Source organism: Nelusetta ayraudi, unplaced genomic scaffold (assembly GCF_046127955.1).
Source record: "Nelusetta ayraudi isolate G7.1 ecotype Tasmania unplaced genomic scaffold, CSIRO-AGI_Nayr_v1 ptg000060l, whole genome shotgun sequence".
Lineage (NCBI taxonomy): Eukaryota > Metazoa > Chordata > Actinopteri > Tetraodontiformes > Monacanthidae > Nelusetta > Nelusetta ayraudi.
The window spans coordinates 2,545,188-2,561,229 of record NW_027466110.1 but is presented as its reverse complement, the minus strand read 5'-3'; the positions used below and the strand labels follow the sequence as shown (position 1 = coordinate 2,561,229).

The 16,042-nt window shown below is 42.7% G+C and overlaps 2 protein-coding genes across 5 annotated transcripts in view; both read left to right on the top strand.

The window, feature by feature from the left end:
* Positions 1 to 309: 309 nt before the first annotated feature.
* tra2b (transformer 2 beta homolog) lies at positions 310 to 5,619 on the top strand. Its single transcript, XM_076040056.1, has 8 exons — positions 310 to 452; positions 2,964 to 3,109; positions 3,270 to 3,432; positions 3,847 to 4,035; positions 4,172 to 4,287; positions 4,861 to 5,031; positions 5,145 to 5,215; positions 5,309 to 5,619. The coding sequence occupies exons 1-8, from the start codon at positions 420 to 422 to the stop codon at positions 5,317 to 5,319; spliced, it is 900 nt and encodes a 299-aa protein (XP_075896171.1). The 5' UTR covers positions 310 to 419; the 3' UTR covers positions 5,320 to 5,619.
* A 1,723-nt stretch (positions 5,620 to 7,342) lies between these two features.
* igf2bp2a (insulin-like growth factor 2 mRNA binding protein 2a) overlaps positions 7,343 to 16,042 on the top strand; it is a 43,889-nt gene continuing 35,189 nt past the window's right edge. The window contains exons 1-2 of one of the 4 annotated variants that reach the window (XM_076040131.1): positions 7,343 to 8,016; positions 9,411 to 9,477. In XM_076040131.1, the coding sequence (XP_075896246.1) occupies positions 7,842 to 8,016; positions 9,411 to 9,477 (242 nt within the window). In that variant the 5' untranslated portion in view covers positions 7,343 to 7,841. Of the gene's footprint in view, positions 8,017 to 8,294; positions 8,532 to 9,410; positions 9,478 to 16,042 lie in introns of those variants that run through there. The other 3 variants (XM_076040130.1, XM_076040129.1, XM_076040133.1) reach the window with 3 other exon arrangements.

The following is a 16,042-nucleotide window of genomic DNA, read 5'->3' as shown; positions in this document are numbered from 1 at the left end:
ACTATGGAAAAGATCTCTCTCTCTCTGTATTACATTCCTATTTGATTCACGCTTAACACATATATTAAGAATGCAATACATTGGAGATTTAATATGTTTTCAATAGTTTTTTTGCACACTTGGCCATAAACTGATATTTTAGTGTTTAGGATCCTCAATTTCTGCGTTAGAATTAAAGCACTTTGGAAGAACTGCACCCTTAACTTTGAAATGACGAATGCGATCCATGATTTATCTTGTCTTCTTATAAATATCTTTTAAACCTTGCTTGGAATGGTGCCAGAGAGCTCACTGCCTGCCAATCATATCCCAAGGGGAGGGGCTTAGCCTTCTCTCAGTACTGCAGCGCGCACTGCCGAACGCCGACATTAAGGTTTTAAAATCTAGAGGTCGTTTTAGTACACGCGCTGTCGCTAAAAATGAGCGATACCGAAAAGGGATACGAGGAGCGGGTACGTAAAATTCAACTAAATGCCTCAGGTTGTACCGTTTGCTTGCTTGCGTTTCTATAACTTGTCTGTGCCGAAATGAAAAGGTAACTAACGTAGCTCTATTTTTAGCTGCTGGTTAGCTAAAGTTGGCTAGCTGGCTAATCTGTTCATATCGACAAAACGCTCATTTGTTTTAACAAAACGGCTTTTTCGATATGATTTTTATTTGCTGAAACTGATGGGTTAGACGCGTGTGTTGCTCAACAATACCAGCTAGCACGCTCAGCCGCCGATATCAATGTGCTTCCTAGCTAGCTATTTGAACATTGCGCTTGCTGTTCGGTAGGCCACAGTCGGAAGGAACGTGTGTAGCAGGAACGTAACGCTGTTGAGACAATTCGGTTCCACGGCGGTGAGGCAAATCAATTCAAAGTAAATGTAAATGTTTAAACCGCCGTGTCTTCAAAATCTATTTAAATGTCGTTTGTTTGCGGACTAAACGGCCTTTGTTTATTATTATTATTATTGTTATTATTATTATTTTCTTTAATTATTATTTCACATTTCAGCAGAACAGTTGCCAGATTTAATTGTCCAATGCCTGTTTTGCATCCATAGGGTGTAATCTGCCGTTGATTCAGCTAACTCAAACGTTTTACAAATAAATACAGAACTTTTCTTTTGCATTTTGCTTTCCCCACTGTATTCTAGATTTATATATATATATATATATATACTTTTACAGCTACCTGTTTTAGTATCACTATTTTCTTCTGTTAAAAGAATATTGATGATATTCTGTGCTTATAATTGTTTATATGTGTTACTTGCCTTGTTTGTTTCATCAAATATATATTATTTATTTTTTTATAAATGTTCATTGCCATCCATCTTAGTGTGAACTAGTAACAATTTGAATAAACCCATCTGACCCATGTGGTCATCAAACTACTATTTAAGTAAAAATAAAATAAAATACAGCTGCATAGTATTAACCTTTAAGAATTGTATTATTGTGTTTTTTTTAACACTTCCACTGCATGGTATTATATGATATTAACACAGTAAACGTTGATTGGGGGTGCAGTTTTAACTGTAGTCATATACTCTTCATCCTTTTCTTTTTCATAAAGGTTAAGGTTGGACGAAGAAAAAACGGAAGAAGTCCACTTTATTTTCAGTATAATGAAGCTCAGATGTGTGAAGCTGAATTTTTGAGTGCATGCAAAAACATGAGGAGGGAAGAAGTGTGGGCAGTGTGTGAGATGGGGAAGTACGAAGAAATAAGACAATTGAAGAAAGAAGAATATATGAAGTAATGAAGTTACAGAAGTGAAGTTAAGGAAGTAATCTGGATGAGGTCGCTGCGCCAAGTAATTCTCTGCTCTGTTTGTCTAATGCGTGCATGTCCTTGTTACTCAATACAACACACACTTTAAATAAAATCATTTCAGCTTTTACAGAAATTGACAAATTCTTGTTTTTATAGTTTTAAAACAGTGACATTAGATTGATATATAAATTGTCTTGACGCAACACCAGTCAGCCAGAACACTATAACTGCCCTGATAACAAGTTCATGCTTTTTCCTCCATCGCATTAGATTCAACCCATTGATCCATATTCTCCCCGTAACTTATGACAACACACTGTCATATTGGCAACTAACAACAGGTTCTTAAATTACCATTACTTGGGGGAAGGAGCCATCACGTCTAGGACTTTGAAAAATTTTATTTCTACTCTATTCTTTGATGCCGTGTGCTCCTCCTACATTTCAGTAAACTGTAGAGCAGGGGTCACCAACCTTTTTCAACCTGAGAGCTACTGAGTCATATGAAGGGCAACCAGTTTGCTACATTCTCCATTTTCTCAGTTAGCCTTTAGTTATATATGATTATTAGTGATACCGCTCTATGTGAAGAACATGATCACAATAATCATGTTAATAAGTTCTCAAAAATGATTAACAATGACTTAAGGTTGGATAAAAGTGAATTTTAGACGCAGCGCAATGAGTTGTGCTATTTTAAGAACGGGCCTGCGGGCTACTCATGTGGTCCTTGGGGGCGACTTGGTGCCCGCGGGCACCATGTTGGTGACCCCTGCTGTAGAGCAACCTACCTTCACCTGGTTCACACACTTACAAACATCTCAAGACTGCGAGCACCTGCTGCAACCTTCTTTTAGTGGTGCTTGTACCATGTCGTGCAGTCATCACACCTTTAAATGATCACACATCTGTTGATTTAAAGTGTATGTCCTTCCTAATGACGGGTAACGCTGTAACAAGAGGCGATCCTGTCAGTGGTTATAGTCTTATGGCTGATCTGTGTGTGTGCATTTTAATTTTTATTTGCTTTACTGCAAAATCTGCATCAATCTTAATCCACATTTCTGTCCTTTTCACTGCAATATTATATAGGAAAATCTATTAGTTTTTTGTGGCTTGTTTTAAAAAAAAAAAAAAGAAATACATAAATCTCTGCCATGTTGTGATGACTGACGTGTTGGTGTGTGTGGTTCGCTTAGGAGTCGCGCTCTGCATCCAGGAGTGTGAGTCCACGTGCCTCTGGGAAGTACGCAGGCCAGTCTCCGGCTCAGTCGCCTGCACGCTCCAAAGAGGGCTCCCAGCACTCCCGCTACAAATCCCGCTCTCGCTCCAGGTCAAAGTCTGGGTGAGTGACAAGTGTTCCGTGGCACAGCTCGTCTCCCATATTGTGTGTCTGATTAGGATCTTGGACTGTTAAGAATAACTATTAAAATTTCAAGTACTTGACATTAAAAAAAACAAAACAAACCAAACTATTACAAATCATGAGTGCTCCGTTTGGGCAGGTCCCATTCCCATCGTGGATCCCGTCGACACTACAGCCGGTCTCGCTCCCGCTCGAGGTCCTACCGCCGTCGATCTCACAGCCGCTCCTACAGCGGCGAGCGCCGACGCAGGAGCCACAGCCGCTCACCGATGTCCAACCGCCGTCGGCACATCGGCAATCGCGTAAGTGATCTGTCCCCCCCCACCCCCGCCTGATAACTTTCCGGATCTCATTCCACCTCAATAATGTTCATTAGTCTCACTGACGGGCAACTCGGACCAAGTACAGACACTTTTCGAACAAGTCTTCCTCAGTATGCATGCTCGTCCAGGAAATACCCTCTGTTAAGTTTTTTTTTTCTTTTGAAAATAATTTACATGTACTTAAAAATATATATATTTTTCATTAAGTTAATATTACAAGCTAAATAAATGAATACACGTGTTTGAAGATTAATCTGTGTAATGATGTCATTTCCTGGATGAGCATGCACACTGAGGAAGGCTTGTTATAAACTTGTCTGTGCTCTGTCCCATTTTTTTTTTTATATTAGTATGCCATTGTAGTCACATACTAAACGACTTTAAAATTTACAGGCAAATCCGGATCCAAACCTTTGCCTCGGAGTTTTTGGCCTGAGCTTGTACACCACGGAGAGGGACCTGAGGGATGTCTTCTCGAAATACGGCCCCCTGGCAGACGTCACGATCGTATATGACCAGCAGTCGCGCCGATCCAGGGGCTTTGCTTTTGTTTACTTTGAGAACAGAGATGACGCCAAAGAGGTACAAGTCCATGACGTGACAAATAACAGCGAAAAGATGCACATTGACGCTTCACTTTGGAAGTTTTACAGTTTAAAAGTTTACAACTTGTTTTTTTTTTTTTGTGTGTGTGTACGTGTCTTTTGTGTGCCACCAGGCAAAAGACAGAGCCAATGGGATGGAACTAGACGGCCGTAGGATCAGGGTGGACTTCTCCATCACAAAGAGACCCCACACACCAACCCCAGGCATCTATATGGGCCGGCCCACATAGTAAGCTACATTAAACAAGCAATGTGTCTTCTGTGTCAACAATTAGTGTTTGTGTGGATCAAATAATAAGATACTTAAAACAACCCAGTTCCTCTATTTCTGAAATTCTCTCCTTTCTTCCTTTCTTTCTTTCAGTTTTTTTTTTTTTTTTTTTTTTTAAAGATCACCTTATTTGGTTGCTCTTAACCACACTATTGTCAATAGCGTTTGTTACTACAACAAAAAAGAAAAATACAACAACAGGAGAATGAGCTTAACGGTCAAGTGTGTAACAATTTGGCTTGGTTTATGATTTGTATATTGGTAAAAGCTTAACATACGGCCCATAAATACATTAATAAAAGTGTATACTTCCAGGACAATAAAACTAATTTGGTTTTCCTAACCTTAGCACAATTCTCATGTAAATAAGAATATATATACAGCAAAGGTCTTGCTCCTAGTTGGTTGTTGTCAATGACTGAAGTTGAAGAGTTTGAAAGATTCTGAAATTGTGGTTTAGGTGAAAGGAAAAGAAACAATTTAACATTAAAACATTAAATGTCATCATACGTTGTGTCTCTTAATTTCTAGCGGCGGAGGCGGCGGCGGCGGCGGTGGTGGTGGCGGCGGCGGCGGAGGTGGAGGAGGAGGAGGTGGAGGAGGAGGAGGTCCGAGTGGTCCTCGGCGCTACTCTCGCGATTATGATCGCGGATACGACCGATACGATCGCTACGATGACAGGGACTACTACAGGTCTTACAGGTGCCCACCGTCGTTGCTTTTCTGAAACTCTGCAGATGATTCTGAGAAGGTGTTCTGTAGTCGTCTTTTTTCTAAATAAACATAATCTTAAGGTTTTCTTTGCCCTCTTTTAGAAGGCGCTCTCCTTCACCGTATGAAAGAGGGGCTTACAGGTCCCGGTCCCGGTCACGCTCCTATTCTCCCCGTAAGTCCATCTCACAACTCTGCAAGTGTGACTAGGAGCAATTTAACAGGTTCTGCTACTTGTTTGGCTCTAATCACTGGTTTTGTTTTACAGGTCGCTATTGATGTTGCTGTTGAGCCCATCTTCCTCTGAAGCACAGTCTAGCGCAGTTTTGACTGTAACAATGGATTTCAGTATGGATCTTCTTTCTTTTGTAAGCTAATGAGCAGTAAATGTACACAGCTGTTAAGTGGTAACTAAAATCATGTTATCCCCTTTGTGTATTAAATTTTAAATGTACAGGCAGCGTCGACCATAAATTATACAGGTGTTTTGATTTCCTTTGCTTTTTCTTTTTTCTTTTTTTTTTAAACCAAATTGATTGGACAATTGTTTTTGAAACGGATTAAAAGGAATTTTTTTTCACTCTTGACTCGTTCTTGCAGACAAGCCAGCAAAAGTGTAATAATGCTCTGTGCTATGTAACATCATTTTGTCATCTTCTCCTTCACGTCACTGACATCCAGTTTAATTTTCATCTCTGGGATCAAGACCTTTTGGCTGCTCGACGTCTCGTCAGAGCGCTCACCTGCTCAGCCATAAAGTGAGAGAAAGGCTGTAATCAGGAGCTGATTGTGTGGTCAAACGTTGATCTGCTTATGCCTTACCACAGTTTAATAAAAGCAAATTTAAGAGGAACATCTGATTAAAGCGCTGTGTATCAATCAAGTGCAGTCTCAGGTGTTGAATAATGTATTTGCTTAGGTGGGGGGGGGGTTGGGGGACAAAAAAAAGAAAAAGAAAAATATGTCTTAGCTGACAGCAGAATTGCAACAACTGTGTTAGCGTGTCATCGGGAAAAGTAACTAAAGGGCTGTTTTGTAAATAGGCCATGGCTTGGACATTCCTCTGCTCACACAAAGACGTAAACAAGAAGGGGAAGCAATCGCCCCTAGTGCTGCTGCTACTGCAGGCACACTCTCTACACACTACAGTGGGGTGGCAGTAATGTTCCGAGGCACAGGCCATGCAGGCTCATGCAGAAACACTCGAGCGATGTGTGTGTGTGTGTGGGGGGGGGGGGGGGGGGGGACTCCTCCCCCTTGGTAACTAGCATAGGTACCAAGGGTGGGGTGGGGTGTGGGTGGGGGCTCCTCCCCCTTGGTAACTAGCATAGGTACAGGACCACACACACACACACACCCATGCATTAGCAGCACTGCAGCAGCGTGTCCACACCCCCTCCCTCCGTACATATCAGCTTTTGTAATGGACGTCCACCACCTTCATTCCAGGAAGACAAAGGCAAAAACAACTGTGCACAGATTGAACGGGCCATGCAGTCAACGACTGCTTGCTAAATATTTTTCAGATGGACCAACACCGCGAGGTGTAGTCGCAAGGTGCAAAAATACGTAAAGCTAGTGTCTAATTGTATTTAATTGCTTTTTAGGACGCACCTCCACTTTGCGAAACACATCGGACCGCCAATAATCTTGCAGAAGCTCATTTTTCACAGGGAAATAAACGCATTTGCAGGTTGTTGTTTTTTTTCCCAGCGGTGACCTCTGATACGGGATATACAAATGGCGAAAAGCTCGATTGTGTCATGGCTGACACAAGGTTTCACTTTCTCTGCTTTGCACACACGCACGCACAGCGTAGGTTCATTCTTCCCTGTTAAAATAGTATAGAGTGTTTGGGGGTGATTCCGGACAAACGACCGAGATTTAGCTGAAAATATGGACCTGTTTTTTTTTTTTTTTTTTTTTTTTTAAGCCACCCCTTCCGAAAAGATAATATCTTCAAGACGCCTCATAAATTCTTATCTCTGCGTGTCTCTTATTAATAACATTTTTTTAAAAAAAAAAAAAAGGGGGGGGGGCGAACTGTGGTGGGTCGGTGATACTGTTTGTGACAGCGACTTGATTTTTCAACACAGTAGCACCCCACCCTCCATACTCCACCCCTTCACTGGAGGGACCCACGGCACGGCCCTTATTAATATGATTTGATGAAATAAGCCACTCTGCCTCCTCCTTTGAGCCCATCCCTCCCTTTGGCCGAGTGGAGCCCACTGATCATCATGCCACCTTCATAGCCCGCTGCACCGTCTGTCTATCTGTCTGTCTGTCTGTCTGTGTGGAACCAAGAGAGAGAGAGCGAGAGAGAGAGGGAGAGAGAGAGAGAGTGGGGGATCCCACATGCACCTCCAAACAGTTTTTTTTCTCTTTCTCTATCCTCCTTGTGATTTTAAGGGCGATTCTTTTTTTTTTTTTTTCCTTTTTTTTCATTGAGAGGCGGTGCTTGTTGGCTCCAGAGCAGCGGCAGCAGCGGCAGCAGCAGCGTCGTAACGGCACTTTCCCCCCGGTCCATGTTAAAAAGAGTTAGAGCAGGACCAGAGTTGCTGGTGCTGGGGGGGGTTCGCTTCTAGTTTAGTCATTTCCTTGGGGGGGTTAATTGCTGCTGCTTTTTTAAACCATCATCAAGCAGAATTTCTATTTTGTAACAATTTTTTTAATGTTTATTTTTCTACTTCTTCTTTGAATTATATATCGCCACTCTGAAGACCTGATACCCCCTTTGAAATTTTTCAATTTTTTTTTTTTATTTTTCAATTATTTTTTTTTGGCCTACCTTTCAGAACATGAACAAACTATACATCGGGAATTTAAGTCCTTCGGTCACCGTCGAGGACTTGTATCAGCTCTTCAGAGAGAAGAACCTACCAGTGCCCGAGCAGGTCCTACTCAAATCCGGCTATGCTTTTGTGGACTTCCCCGATCAGAACTCGGCCATAAAGGCTATAGAGATTCTCTCTGGTAAGTGTGGATTTTGATAAGTGATGTTGCTGCTGGTGACAGGGAAATAATTCGCATCGGGTCGAACTGCAAAAGGCGACAGCACGGCGTGCTGAAAATGCGAGCGATCAATCACTGGATTGCATTAATTGAACCTATTTATTATAATTATGTTTGGGATTATTTTACGTTTATATATTTATATATATATTTTAAAAAATGTGCTCGCACCCCTGTTCGGGACAGTTGCTTGCGATCACATCCGTGTGTGTGAGTGTGTGTGCCATCAGAGAGTTCAGATGAGCGCACGCTGCTTCAGCCTTCAGAAAGAGAAAAAAAAATGGGGCTAAATGATCGATGATCAGGAGCCACTCCGGGCTTCGGTGCCCGTTTGGCCAACGCAAAAAACACGAGCACCGTCGTAACACTTTATCCACGCAGCGCAACAACCTATATTTCGGAGATTCCGACAGTGCAAGGGGTGCTACTTTTGCACTCGCCCCGCTGGAATGTATGGGATGGTCTGATGCTTCGGGGTAGGCATAATTATTTTTCACTTATTTTTCATCGCGATTTTATTGACGGCAGCGGAGCGCAGCCAGCGCCGAAAACTTGTCAGGTCCGTGTTCAGCCGGTGCCAGGGCATGTTTTTACGAGGTGTCTTGGAGGTGGGTCACGGGGGTCCGGAGGAAAGAGCTAATAAACAGGTAGCTCGAGTGGAAGAGGGGGGACCGAGGTGAGACGCTAATTCCGTGCTGCGCCAGGCAAGCCAGGCAAGGCAAGGCAGGGCCACTCCAATAGTGACTATTGGACATAGAGAAGCTTCAAGGTCCGCCGAGGAGCGCGTCAAAATTCAATAAAGAGGGACACACACGCGCGCGCGCGTTAATATGTAGGAAGAAATACGGGGGAAATCTCCTTTCAAAACCATCCCTTCTTTTCACATTGCATTCTTGAAAGAAAAAAAAAAAACACCCCTCAGTGCACTGTGAGGCTTGTGGGAGTGGAAAGCATGGCTGCCCGTATCCCCCCCACCCCACCCCCATATACTATATACACTCAACATGTTCAGTTTTTTTTTTTTTTTGTTGGTTTGGCGCCGTCGTGACCCTCTAGTGAATTTGTTCTCAATGTAAACAAGGCTTTGTACACCTCCTCCTCCCGAGTGTGCGCCCCTGCAGAGTGGACTTTTAAAACGACAACAAAAAAACAGGGGTCGCCCGTTTGAATGGGGACGCACCTACTTGGAGAAGTGATTCAAAGTGTTGCTTGTTGAAGGCCTTACTAGCTTGCTTTATTGTTGCCTTCGTGACGTGACACACACACACACACACACACAGACACTCACTCATACGCGTAGAGACAGACGGTCAGACACACGTCTAATGTTACGCTATCAACTTTCGTCCCTACAGGTAAGGCTTACACGGAATTACACGGAAAGGTGATAGAGGTAGACTACTCTGTTCCAAAAAAACACAGGTAGGTAGGCCTACAAGTCTCCCTCTCTGTCTCTCTCTCTCTCACACTCACACACACACACGCGCGCATACGTATTCTCTCTCTCACACACGCACACACACACACACACACTCGCATTCGTATTCGCATACGTATTCACACACACACACACACACACACACACACACACACACACACACTCTGTGTCCTACTACGCCTATACTGTGCCTTAGGACAGACCTACTGTGTGACCTGTATGCTTCCGCTGTAAAATGTAGTAAGCTGACTCCCCCCCTTTTCCCCCGACGTTGAGAGTGAAACTCGCTTGTTGTTGAATTGTGCCTGTCCCTGTGTGTGTATTTCCCGGTGATTGAAAACGAATTCCATGACGAATTAAAATCCAAAAAGAATCACACCAACAGCGACGAATGCGCAATTTCCATTTCCAGCAGCACACGGAGGGGCTGCTGACATATCGCGTGATCTCGCAGCGAGCGAGGCCTACCACACGCCACCGCCATTGAGCGTGGACTCACGGGAGTGCAGTGCACACGTCGAGAACTTACGTAATGACCGGTGTCTGCCATAATGTATCGCCTTTTGAATGTACACATCCATGTTTATTCAACCTCCTCCGCATGCGCGTACAGGCGACGTAAAGTTGAGCTTTCACACCGACTGTGACGCCGCAGTGCGCGGCGCGTTGCATACCAATCAGAGCAGCCACTCCTTTTATACCATTTATATACGTAAAGAAGAGGGTGTGGGTGGCGGGGGCACTTACATTTTTTTTAATTTTTTTTTTTTTAAATTTCTTTAAAAAAACAAAACAACAACAACAACAACAACAACAAAGTTAGACCACCTTCATGTAAAACACAAAACACGTGAATAGTCGCTTTGCTGAAATATTTCTTACTACTGTTTTTTCAGACCACATTCATACTGCACGGGTGTTTAATGTATGTATATATATATATATATAAAAAAAAACGTGGTGGGGGGAAATGCTGCTGTGGTCGCTGTGCGCCACGCTTCACTCAAACAGTGCGTAACGACTCGCGGAGCCTATACGCTGTCGATACGTATAGCTCCCCCTCCCCGCTGCCACAATACCTTTGAGTGGGAGACTACCTTGCGTGACAAAAAGGTAAATATTCAAGCCCCCGTCCCTCTCCCCACCACCCTTGTGCAAGAACACGTGACCCCATACTTTACGTGCTTCCAGCGTAGCCCCAGCCCCCCCATCCCCCACCTCCGCCCCCTCCAGAGCAGGCTACACTTTCTGCATTACAGCCCTCGTTCTCCTCCTTCCCCCCGCCCTCCTTCCCCTTTTTTTTTTGTTGGCGTGTCACAGCGTTGGTGGGGTGGGGCGAAATCTGTACGTTTCACATGTTGCCGTTGGTCGAACATGCGGGTTGGAGCGCCTCGATTTTCACGCTTCTCTTTCTGAGAAACACGCTAAAAGCAAGAAGCAACATGGTGCGCGAGCCTTGCGCCACTCCCTCCTCCAGTTAATGTGCACGTAGGCCATGGCAATGTGTTTGGGAGAGCCTCATAATGGCTGCCATGATGGCCCAGCCAGCACACACTGCACTGCACTGCACTGCACTCACTCCTGCTTTGCTATAGGCGGAACCACATGGCTGAGAGTTCCATACGTATGGCTGCAACGCGTCCAGTCGGCTGCACTGCGCAGCTGCTAGGCGTGTATGTTGCAACGTTGAGACGGGGTGCTCCACCTCGACGTGGTTTTTTTGGCAATTGCACGCATTAAAAAAAAGAGAGAGAGAGAGAGAGAGAGAGAGAGAAATGAAAACGTAGATTTTTTTTTTTTTTTTTTTTAGATACGCTCAGGTGTAACGTATCGCTACAAGCGCAGGGCGAAACGAGCCACACGGAGGGGAAAAAAACCTAAACAAAAACGAGCCTTAGCTCACCCATCGTGTTGTTTTTAATTTGACGTTAAAAAACGTCAACGTGTTTAATGTTAGATTTTTTTTGGGGGGGGGTTAGTTTCTTCTTGTGTTAATAAAAACGGGGGGTGAGGTGAGGGGTTAAAAGCGGAGTTCTCTCGTGTTGATCGAGAAATATATTTAAACGAGAAGTCAAAACTTCATATTTACAAATGCAAAAAAATACGTTGATGGAATAGAATAAACCACTATTAGGGTTTGGCACGTACGTACAAAATAAGATGTAATTGTCGATTATTTCCGTTTTGAAAGAAACCTTTTGTTTGTTGAGCATTATTTTGTAATAGATCAGGACTTATTTTGATAATTTTGTAGATGCAAATCCTATTAATCATTTTATTTAAATTTATTTCATTAAGCCTTAATCTTACTCTGCCAAAATTGAATTTACAGTTTGCTTTTTTTTAAGTGGCCTATAAGTGTCATAGGTTTCAAGCAATTTATATATATATATATTTTGCAGCTGTAAACTACATTTTTTTTATTGTGCTTGTGGCCTTCATGCGCACAGAAACTAACCAATATTAAGTTTCATGTCATTGTTTGCATTTTAAAATAAATGCAAAAAAAATTCTGTATTAATTTTGTTGTAAAAATAACTTTGTTGACCACTGTTGACAACTGAATTTAACATATTCGGAAATTTAATCAGAGAACCGTAATTTCACAGTATTATTTGTGTTCTTTTTTGTTTAGGAAACAAATTAAAATTTTGATATGTGTTATTTAATTGTAATTGTTATGTGAACTTATTATTAAACGCTAGGTCTAATCTATAAAGTGTAAATAATTTTGGATGAAACTATGTATATAAAAACAAACACATATGAATAAAGATAACAGCTCATAAAGACAATTTTTGGCTAGTAATTGCAAATAATTATTCAACTTCTTTTTGTGATTTTGATCCTGAGAGGTAAAGTTAGTTTGCCAAAAATGTTTTTGTTTGCAATAGTCCAAATTACTAAGATTAGCATTTTACACACTTTCTTTTATAGATTACTACTATAATTCAAGGATAACAGTATTATTTTTTTAATCCCCCAGTGTATTTTAAACCCTCTTGTGAGTGTACTACCAGAGAGGAGCCATGTGTTTATGACTGTATTAATTCATACTCTAATGATATGTGGTGTTGTTGTCGTAGGTGGCAATGGGGCTGAAAGAGTGTCTGCTGTCTTGCTTGTTATAGTGAGATAAACAAATTTAAATCTGTCACCTTGCAAAAAAGTGCACTGAATTGTTTCCTTAGTTTTTTTTAGGTGTAAGAAAACAAAAATAACCAACAAGGGTTTCTCATTATCTACTCTGTTGACTCACCTTCAGTGATAATAAGCAGTTTGAGTGGCTACATTGTGTGTCATAGGTCATTATATCCCACCGCTGTAAGTAATGTCGGGTGGACAGTTTTTGCTTTTTAGACACAAATTGGGATTTGCAGAAATATCTTAAAAAATACATTAGTTACAGGATCTTATTCTGTCATTTAACAGATGCAAATAATCACATGGGTGTTAACATCTGCATTGCACCATAGACGTGTGCTGTTGCACGTGTGCGTGTGTGCATGCGTGTGTGTGTATGTATATGTGTGTGTGCATGCGTGTGTGTGTGTGTGTGTGTGTGTGTGTGTGTGTGTGTGTGTGTGTGTGTGTGTGTGTGCGTGCACACGCGCTGTGAGTCAACAGTGTAATACAATCTCGATCAGTTGATCCACTCCGGGCCCATTAATACTCGCCAGTTGATCTTGGGTGAAGGGGAACCTCTCCATTCCAGGCTCTACTTTTATCAGGACTGATATCACTGCTCAGATCCGGTGCACCCCTCATCCTGACTCCTAATGTGTCCCCTCACCTGTTAGCGAGGAGGTGCTGTAAAAAGAAAGGTGTCTGTTTTTTTTTTTGACGACAAGCGATGACAAGCCAGCCTGGTTTGGTTCTCGCCTATATTTGTGTAGATATGTCCCAAGTAGATATGTTCTAGTCTGTTTGAATTCTGTTTGGTCGCTTTCTAGCTTTTGTGAGCGGGTAAAAGAAAAGGCAATACTCCATGATGTAGATCTATTTCTCTTAAGCTGTGTCCCTGTGGTGTAAAATAATACCCAGGAGGTGTTAACAAAAGCACACCTAAGAAACACGACCATAGGTGCTTTATTACTTGTTGTGTACTTACCATCTTTTCTTAGCGTTCCCGTTTGAATTGTATCCCCTCTGTCGACATCACTCAGTTTGTATAGCAATTATTAACTTTGTCACGAAATTGGAGGACTGTATTTTTCTCCTCAAGTGATAACGGTTTGACAGTGCTACAGAGACTGTAGCTGGAGGGAGCGGCTAGATAAGATGTGAGCGCATTGTTAATTCATTGTGCGTCTATCAGAGCTGTGGGATCGCCGTTCAATCTCGCTGAGATTTTTGGCTCTCGTTCCTTTTTTGTTTCTTCCCCTGTTCCTTTTTTACGGTGGACTCTGGCGTGTGAACCTCGACTGTAAAGGTTCCCCCCCTTTTCAGCGAGGATTCATTCTTATTCCACTCGAACCTGTTGCATGACTAATGCGTCGCCGCGGCATTTACTCTCATTGCAAACAGGATGTAAGAATTCTGCTCGATGACTCTCGCGAGCCGCGGCGAGGACGAGTGGAGGGCGCGGCGGTGATGAGGAGGACAGCGGTTTTCTTGTATGAGACAAGGAGGTTACGTTTTTTGAGAGGCTTTTGCCGCCCGGTGCCGGCGTCACCTGTGGAAGTGTGGAGGATGAGGTGAAAAGTGAGGCGTTACATTGGCGGTGGTTTAGAGGTGAAAATGAGGCGATGCACGCGGCTGGAGCACCCTTTTTGGCCGTTTCATCACTGACACACATTACTACATCCTGCCTCTCAGCGTGGAATGAGGAGGGAAATGATGAGACATTATGTGTTTTTAGCAAAAGCGATGATTGGTTCTGAGAGGCTCTGGGCTCTCCTGCTCTGCACAAGTACCTACCTCTTTATAGGTTCCCACAGCTCCATATCCGTGTGTATATACTGTACACATACAGGCTTATTCAAAAAGAATGAACCGATTTCATTATGCAATATTTTTTAAAGGAAAAGTAATAGAAAACTCCAGCCAAGTCACAAGTAATCTACTCACAATCAACTTTTATGTGTTCAATGTGGCCACCACCACCAACATCAATGCGATAAGAGGATTCCTCTCAGTCGTGTATCAGCATATCACAATCCACTGAGCTGATCGCTGTGTAATTTGATGTTTACGATATTTAAGATGTTTAATCGCCTCTGTGGCTGCCATTCAACACTCCTCTTTCAAATGGTCACTGACTAATTTCATGACGATGCTTGGTAACTGAAGCAATGCATTATGAATAAGTCTATTCTTTTTAAATACCCCTGAATACATATATATTTATATGTTTGTTTGTTTTTTTGTTGTTTTTTTTAACAAAGGATTGTTTGATATGGGAAGTGCATTTTCAAATCAAGGCTTCAAGTCCCCAATAGTGTCTTTACTCTCTCCTTTTCAGGAGTTATTTTCAAAAAAATAAAAAAAATAAACAGCTCTGTGGCCACTGTCATCCTTCAAAATAAGTTAACATAATTTTCTTTGGCTAAGCTCAATTTTGAAAACAACAACAACAACGACAAAAAGCTGAAATCTTGCGCTGCAGCTATAAATATTTAACGATTTCTGAGGCATGTTTATTGAACAGCACAAATTGTACCAACTTCTGTTTGGGGCGTGGTCGGTAATTGAATATGTAACAGCTGTACAGCCAGTCCCTACTTTTCTGCCCCCCCGCTGCTGCTCAGTCTGTGTCTTGCGTGCGCTTTTGCTGTAGCTGGTGCATCTATAGTTGGGGAATCACGCAGGGTGCTGTGAATCGAGAGTCGTAGACCTGAATGTTTCTCACCCATCCATCACTGTTGCCAGCAGCCTGATGGGAGGAAGCCGAGGGCGTGGTGTCTATGGCAGGTCCGGCAGCTGAGGCGGTCAGCAGGTGGCATTTCTCACACAGGCACATCCGTCCTTGCCCCATTTTGACACCATGTAACCCCGCTGCCCCTCCTGCAACTTTTGAACTGTGACGGGTCCGGAACAGGTGAAATGAACGTGATGAAAACACTCGACGGTCAGTCAAGGCTAGCTATAAGCTGTGACACCCGCGCTCCGACAATCTTAGCCGTGGGTGGAGTGTTTCAGGGCCGAGGAGACGACGACCAAAAGCGTCCAGCTGGGAATGCTGCTCGGAAGCTTTGGCTCGGTCAACTGATCTCTTCGGCTCCCGATTTGTCTTCTTTCTTTCTATTTGTTGCCGTCTCTGTTTCTTTCCCTCCCTTTCTGTCCAGTGCGGCAGCGTCCCAAAGTCTTTGGTTGATTAGTTTGGTTTCAGTATTGGCAAATTTAATTAGTGTGCCTGCAGGACCTCTTTGGCTGTGCAAAATAATTTTTTTTCCCAAGTACCTAATTAGAAAAACAATCACGCAGAGATGCATAGAAACGCAGAAGGACTAAGCAAGACTAAGTAGTTATAATAAAAAGATCTTTCTCTCATTAGCAGTTGAAAATTGTGGGACTTTTTGGTCTGTGTGCAAATTTATCATCAAGAGC